This window comes from Dromiciops gliroides, chromosome 3 (genome assembly GCF_019393635.1).
Source record: "Dromiciops gliroides isolate mDroGli1 chromosome 3, mDroGli1.pri, whole genome shotgun sequence".
NCBI classification, from domain to species: Eukaryota; Metazoa; Chordata; class Mammalia; order Microbiotheria; family Microbiotheriidae; genus Dromiciops; species Dromiciops gliroides.
This window is the reverse complement of record NC_057863.1, coordinates 445,634,663-445,642,976: the sequence shown is the minus strand read 5'-3', so window position 1 is coordinate 445,642,976 and position 8,314 is coordinate 445,634,663. Positions and strand designations below refer to the sequence as shown.

Here is an 8,314-nt window from a genome sequence, read left to right as displayed (position 1 = left end):
TCTTCATAAAAATATGAGTTGGCATAAGTAAAAAAACACAAGGCATAGTTTCAACAGACATCTCCAACTATAGGCAAGATATTATATATATGTATATATATGTATATATTTTTATAAAGTACTGAATGTTAACCTTTTCCCATCTGTTTGTAAAAAATATATGTGCAAAAGTATATTTCTAATTATTCCCTAAAATCAGTGGCACTAGTTATACCTCAGAGTCCTCTTTAACAAGGTTAGCAGTATCTTTAAATGTATCTTCAGTTGCTATGTAAGCTGGAGTTTGATCTTTTCTTTGAATGATGTTAGCAGGAAGTGAAGGAGATGGGGGTGGCACAGTGGCCGTAACATCCTGATGTTCCTTCTCCATCTACAAGAATAATTTAAGAATTACTGACCTTTATTCCTCTCTAACTGCCTCTCCGACATCTCAAACTGGATGTTCAATAGACATCTTAAACTCAACATGTCTAAAACTGAACTCATTATCTTTCCCTGAAACCCTCCCCCCAACTCCTACCTTCCCTATTATTATAGCAGGCAATACCATCCTCCCATTCCCTCAGGTTCACAATCTAGAAATCTTCATTGACTCCTCACTATCTCTTACCCCCAATGCTCAATCTGTTGCCAAGAACTGTTGATTTCACCATTGTAACAGCTCTGACACAGGCACCTCTCTGGTGCAGGCTCTCTTTCCCTGATTCCTGGATTACTGCAATAGCTGTTGGTGGGTCTGTCTGCATAGAGTCTCTCCTTACTTTAATTTCTCTTCCATTCGGGCACCAGAATGTTTTTCTTAAAGTGCAGATCCAACCATGTCAAACTTCTAGTCAATAAACTCCACTGGCTCCCTATTGCTCTGTTAGGCATTGAGAGCCCTCAGTCACCGAGCCTCCTCCTACCTTTCTGTCTTCTTATATCTTACTCATTGACATGTACTCTTAGATCCAGTGACACTGGCCATCTTGCTGCTCCATGAATAAGACACCGCATCTCTTGGCTTTGGGCATTTTTTTTTCTGACTGTCCCTCATGCCCGGAGCGCACTCCCTCATGTACTGTCTGCATTTAAGTCCTAAATTAAATCCCAGCTTCTTCTACAGGAAGCATTTCCCAACTCTTCTTAATTCTAGGGCCTTTCCTCTTTTAATTATTTCTCATCTCTCATCATTTTCGTTTATTCTTCATTTTCAAGGAGCACAAAAGACATCACAAAGGTGATGTCCTGACATGTGCATGAATCGTAAGCTTCTTTGTACATGTAAGATGGCTCCATGCCTGGGCGCCACTAGAGTGCCCCACACGCTGCTTTCCAGTTTCCTTCTATGTGTTACCTCCCTACACTGGATTGTAAGTGTCTTGAGGAAAGGAAGGCTCTTTATTTTTCTTATCTGTATCCTCAGCACCTAGCACAGTGCCTAGCACATAATAGGTGTTTAATACATGTTTATCGAATTGAATTAAATGTTGTCTCCTCCCAGTAGATTGTGAGTTCCTTAAGGGCAGAGACTGTCTTTCACCTCTTTTTGCATCCTCAGCACTTAAGCACAGTGCCTGGAACATAATAGATGACTTTTTTGTTTGTTTGTTTGTTTTATGATTTGAGGAGAATTCATTCCCCCCCTTTTTTTTGTCAGGGCAATGAGAGTTAAGTGACTTGCCCAGGGTCACACAGCTAGTAAGTGTCAAGTGTCTGAGGCTGAATTTGAACTCAGGTTATCCTGAATCCAGGGCCAGTGCTTTATCCACTGCACCATCTAGCTGCCCCCAATAGATGGTTAATAAATACCTATTGACTGACAGATTTCCCATGAATAACTGGAAGGACAAAGGTATATGTGGGAAAGAAAGAAATCTGGGTGAGTAGAGGCAAATTTTGGTATTTGTTTAAAAAACGAGGAGGAAGAGGAGGAGGAAGAACATGAATATGTGTGTCTGACATGGCAAGCTTATTTGGACCCAAAGAAAAAACAATCCTAAATTAAGGAGATATTTTACCTCTGCATAGATTGGATTTTCAAAGTTGGTACTTTGCTTCAATTTTCGTTTGAAGAAATTCCATTTTGACTCCTAGAGGAAGAGGGAAGGGTTAGAGAGGAGGGAAAAGGTAATTTTCAATAATGAGATTTTCGTTTTTACATTTGACCTCCTTCCCTAAAAGACAAAGGAATCTGGTGCCATGTTCTCTGGCTGGCCTTGTGACTGTTCTAGCACAGTCTATGGTCTCTAAGTAGTAACTGAAACACAATTTTATGTTCTAATAGTTTCAAAGCCTTATTCACCTTCAATTTTTCAGTCCATCCACCTTTCACTTTGATTAATGGGTCATTATACCAGTGTCCAAATAAAACACACAGGGTAGTCAACAAGCACTGGATCCAGAGTCAAAGTATCTACCACATGCAAATCCTGACAGACATAGCTGCTTTTGGCCTGATTCCCCTTGGGAAATTATTTATCCTTTCTAGGACTTAATTCCTTATTTGAATGATTGAGCATAGTCAACAGTGAACCGCATTTGAAACCAGGAAGATGTGGGTTCAAATTCCACCTCAGGTGCATTCTGGCTAAGTGACCTGGACAAATCACAACACTTCAGTACTTCGGATGATTGTCTGCCAACTTGCAATGGTAGAGGACATTTCTTCACTTGGGCAGGTAGATCTGGATTCAGGAAGACCTGAGTTCAAATCTGACCTCAGACACTTACCAGATTGTGACCCAGAGCAAATCACTTCATCTGCATTTGCCTTAGTTTCTCCATATGTAAAATGGGGGTAATAACAACACCTACCTCTCACAGTTGTTGTAAGGATAAAATGAGATAATATGCATAAAGTGCTTATTAGCGGAGTGCCTGACACATAGCTACTATTGTTCATCTGGGAGTTACCAATAACAATTAAATAACAGGTCAAGCCCTATCCCTCTGTGCTCCCTTTTAGACCATGATCTCTGATCCAGGTACTACATGAAAGTAAAGGGAAGAAATTGGATTATAAAATCAGTTTCTGCAATGATTTCCTATTCTTAGCTGATTTTACACATAGCTACTTCCCAAATAGTGTTTCAAAAGCCTGGAAGCCCAGAGACTAAAGACAAACCAGAAACTAATGACAAACAATAAAGAAATCCTTAACAAACCCACCTGCAAGAAACAATGTCAAGGCCAGTGATGTGGTAGCCCAAGTCCCAGTGACGCAGTTTGATTTCTATACTATCTTTCAATGCCTTTACTCAAAGACTCAATGGTTTTGTTGTTGTTGTCACCTATTACATCTTGCCAGAAAGCATGGAAGTAGGGTCAGACTACTCCAGATGGCATTTAGACTACATGATTTGTGCTTTTCAAGGGCAAGTAATGGAGTGACAGTAGCTTTGTGCCCCTAAGAAATCTACCAAGTAGCTTAGAAATTTCATAATTTGCCTGGTTTGTGGTGTGGAGGCCACCCAAAGTTCAACAGAATCAAGAAAGATCTTTGATAGAATCCCCCATACCAAACAAATCCCAACCTGCCCATGACCTAGTAGATAAGTCCTAGGAGTTGTCTGAGGTACATGTTAAATGATTCCTCAGGGTCAAAAGCTAGTGTCAGTCAGAATTTTAACCCATGTCTGTTGGGTACAAAACATTCTGAAGAGTCCATAATTTCACCAAACTATCAAAGGGGTCCAAGACACACAAAAATGGTTTAAAATCTTTGTTCTAAGGGAACAACTCTTCCCAACTCTAAACCAGTGTTCCCCCTTACACAATCTCACCTTTCTATGGTGTTTTATGGTTGACAAAGAAAGCATTTCCTTCACAACAACTCTGAGAGATAAGTATTATTATCCTCACTTTACAGCCGAAAAAACTGTGGAACAATCTGTTCCATAATCTACTGGTTCTTTGATCTTTCTCAGTATGATCAGGTGAGGAACTCAGCTCTTTTGGAGAGGAGACAGAAAATTTCATGAATCCCATGCTTCTGTGTGGACTAGCCAGCCTGCCTTTGTAATAAAACCCTGTATAAGGGCTTGCCTGAGTTCAAAATCAAAAGGTTCCTAACAAAAGAAGTGGAGCTTGTAACTTTTTGCTTTTATCTCCTAGGAAAATCAAATGCATTTTTAATGAAAGCCTGGAAAAATAATATCATGGAGCCACTGAGATTTCATGTTCCTAACCTGGATTCTTTTGAGCCTATTTTCGAGTGAAAGAAAACCCGCTGAGAGAGCCCAGTACTTTAATGTCACCCTGGAGTGACCCTTAGCAACTAAAGTGCTGCCTCCTTTGAAACAGTCATACAATCACAGGTATAGCCAACACTGGAACAAATATCTAAGCCCCCGAACATCCAGGGGCAACAAGTTCACTCAACCATTGAAGTCTCAGATGAGCATCTGGTCCCATTAAATATCACACTGAATCATCAGTTAATAATTCATGAGACCAGATTGAAAGCTCAGGAGAGGAGATGACTAAAGAAGGAGACGAGAAAACCTGCAGTGTCAACTCCTCTTCTAGGCTTCCCTCAAACTGTTTTTGGTGATGGATAGTTAAATAGGCTTCATCCTGAGCAACTCAGTCACTGCACTGTCCCCAGCCACTTTCTCCCCACTCACTGGGGCTAGACCACAGCATCTCTTTTATCTAGTGAAAATGATGATACAAAAACTCTGTTTGATGAGCATGAAGATATGGTACTCAAAGTGCACAGAGGAGAAAATTTGAGCAGACTATGAAAGCAAATCCATTATTGCCCAGAGCTTTGTCAGGGCTGGAAGACTATATCTGTGGAACTCAGGCACTGGGTGCCTGGTTTGGAGGGCAATGTGTTTAATATTCAAGGGGGGTGGAATCAGCCCTTTGAAGAATATGACTGAAAAATTCTCTTTCAAGGGAAGATTCTATTTCCTTTAACAGAAGGCAAATAATAAGCAAGCTAGAGGCAGTCATGTGGTCAGGGAGACCTTCAAATATTATCTTCAGCTGGACTTACTATACTAACAGTAGTTTGCTAACATCAATTAAGTATCCAACCTTGACTGAACCCAAAGAAACAATGGCTATGGTCACAATAAATTAACATTGTATTTTTTATTTAAAATTTTTATATTCATTTTTTTTTTTTGCAGGGCAATGAGGGTTAAGAAACTTGCCCAGAATCACACAGCTAATAAATGTCAAGTTCTGAGACCGGATTTGAATTCAGGTCCTCCTGAATTCAGGGCCAGGGCTTTATCCACTGCACCACCTAGCTGCCCCTTCAAATTTTTTCAGTTCCAAATTCTCTCCCTCTAGCACCACCCTCCCCTCCCCTGCCATTGAGAAAGCAAACAATATGATATCTATTATACCTATGAAGTCATACAAAACATATAAGTGGACATTTTAAAGGAAATAAGATGGATAGATTGGATCCTTTCTTCCTTTATAAGAGAGAAATCAAGGTTCACAGGATGTGGGATGAGAAGGAGTCAAGAAGGAAAAAAAATCTGGCTAATAATTCTAAACTCTTCCAAGACATAGAATGAACCCCAGGACTCAATGGGTACTATATTGTTATCAATATAGATCTTACAGTTTGATCTAGAAGGAATCTCAGAAGTCAGCTGGCCCACCCCCAACCCTTCCACTTACAGATGAGAAAAACAAGGTGTAGAGGGGTTACGTGACATCATGCAGGTAATAAGGGGCAGAGCTAGAAAATCAGATCCCCTGACCTCACACTGAGCATGCTTTCAATTGTTATCAAACTGAGTCCGATTAAACTCTATTAAGCTACCTGCTGTTTGCATGAAAAACTTTCTATTCTTTACTAAATGGAAAACAGATGTTTTCTTAGACTCATATAATTCTTTGTGCTTTATTTAGCGTTTTGTTCTCCTTGGCCCATTCAGGCATGAACAACTTACCAAAAGATCTAGGACAGAGGTTCTTACTTCAGGGGGTCTATGAACTTGGATAGGAAAAAAAATTACATCTTTTTTTTCACTAATCTCTAATTGAAATCTAGCATTTTCCTCTATTGTGATTCTTTTAAAAAATATATTCCAAGGAGTCTATAGATTCACCAGACTATGAAAGAGGTCTGTAACACACAAAAGGGATTAAAAATCACTATTCTTGGGAAAGAACTAGGGTGAATAATCCCCACTTAGCCCCTTAGAGCAAATTTTGACAACATCTCAGATGCACTGGTCACTAGGGAGAAGGTATGAATTCTCAATAAATTCTTGATTGGCATCTTAATTTGTAACCATTTATCCCCAATCTTCCCCAGTCAAAAAAAATGATTCTGAATATCAGCTATGGGTATGAGTCACAAGCAGACTACTCATTATACATTAGTATTTGGAAGTCTCCATTTAAGCAGAGTGGACTTCTGAGGGCAATTAAAAGTGCCGACTATGTTCCATGAAATTCTAAGTAATTTGGAAACTATCTTTCTTTTTGGGGGGGTGGGGGTGGGAGTGAGGCAATTGGGGTTAAGTGACTTGCCCAGGATCACACAGCTAGTGTTAAGTGTCTGAGGCCGGATTTGAACTTAGGTACTCCTGAATCCAGGGCTGGTGCTTTATCCACTGCGCCATCTAGCTGCCCCAACTATCTTTCTTAAAGATGGTCTTTCTCTCAAGACATCACTGTGACAACTAAGAACCAATGGAATACTCTGTCTAGTTCCTAAACTCTGTCCTTAAGAAGCTGGAGTCAGAAAGTTTTCATGAATAGTCTTGTTTCTGAAATCCCCACTTGCCTTGCCTGGCAAAATCTAAGCCTACTAAATTTTAAGTTAACGTTTAAGAAATTTCTTCTGAAGTCCAAGAAATATCTTTTGAAGCCTCTGCCTCCACACTTAGCACTCTGGTGTCATTACTTATAGCCTAATATTCATTTAAAAATATAATGATTATTCATAAAATATGTTGTAGCATGTGACTATGTATATCATATTGTCATCATATTATGTTTATTAGGCCATATGTGAATCTACTTCCCCCTTTTTTTTCTTGTTGAAATTTGTAAAAGTTCATTTTTAAGTCCTATGTTTGTATTAAAAACAAATAAAGAGCCAGACATGGTGGTGAATAGCTGTAATCCCTGCTACCTGGGAAAATAAAACTGTCAACTCTTTTGAGCCTGGGAATTCTGAACTACAGTGGGGTAAGTCAACCAAGTCTCCTTGCCAAGAAGACTGACAGTGATAAGTTGAGCCCCTTGGAGCGGGGTGCCACCAGGTTGCTTAAGGTAGGATGAACCAGCCAGCCCAAATTTTAAAAAGAGCAGGTCAAACCTCATGCGGATTAGTGGTGGGTTCAGACCCATGAATAGCCCTTGAACTTTTACCTTTGGGGTCATGTAGATGATAGATGGATAGATAGATAGATAGATAGATAATTAAACAAATAAAAAATTTAAATTAATAGCATAAGTACAAAATGGGGGGAGGGGAGGAATATGAACAGACAAACATTCTTATGAAAAAATATGTGGGGACTGAGTGGATCATAAACTCAGTATGAATTAACAGCATGTTAGGGCAGACAAAACAAAAAGCTAATGCAATGTTGGGCTGCATTAAAAGAAGCAACACTTCCAGAATACAGGGTTTGAGAATACTGCTCTTTGCTGCTCAAATCAGACCACATTTCAAGTATTTATGTTCTCTTTTTTTTTTTTAAGTGAGGCAATTGGGGTTAAGTGACTTGCCCAAGGTCACACAGCTAGTAAGTGTGTGTTAAGTGTCTGAGGTCGGATTTGAACTCAGGTACTACTGACTTCAGGGCCGATGCTCTATCCACTGCGCCACCTAGCTGCCCCAGCCACCTAGCTGCCCCTATGTTCTCTTACAAGTGTCATATTTTAAGAAAAAATGATGACAACAAAGGAGAGAAACCAGTTTGGTGAGGAACCTCAAGATAGTTCTAAGAATGGCTGAAGAAAGCAAAGAAATAAATATTTGTTATGGGAATAAAAAGACTGCTGAGGGAGACAGAGTTCATAGATGAGAGCTGGAAGGGATCTTATTGCTCATTAAGTTGAATATCTTCATTTTACAAGTGAGAAAACCAAGGCCTAAAGTTGAGTAGGTAGAGGGGGAGCCATGGGATGTATGAGGAGGCATTAAAAGAGTTGGAAGAGGAGCTCTGGTGAGTGAGATAATGCACGAATTAGGGAGGTGTAAAAGAATTGCTTAGCAGCAGTGAGGGCCCAGCTGAGGTTCCATAGCATAAATTTGGAGTTGACCTGGTCGGTAAGGTTTCATGATTTTCTCCAGCTTCCTTCAGTAGTATGTGTGTAAAAGCAAAGGCAGTGGGGCAGCTAGATG

The 8,314-nt window shown here is 39.8% G+C and overlaps 1 protein-coding gene across 1 annotated transcript in view; it reads right to left on the bottom strand.

Annotated features, from left to right (window-relative positions):
- Positions 1-208: 208 nt before the first annotated feature.
- LRP2 (LDL receptor related protein 2) overlaps positions 209-8,314 on the bottom strand; it is a 262,918-nt gene continuing 254,812 nt past the window's right edge. Inside the window, exons 78-79 of the mRNA XM_043995927.1 lie at positions 2,001-2,072; positions 209-370 (exon numbers count right to left, since the gene is read on the bottom strand). Coding sequence (XP_043851862.1) covers positions 209-370; positions 2,001-2,072 — 234 coding nt within the window. The remainder of the gene's footprint in view (positions 371-2,000; positions 2,073-8,314) is intronic.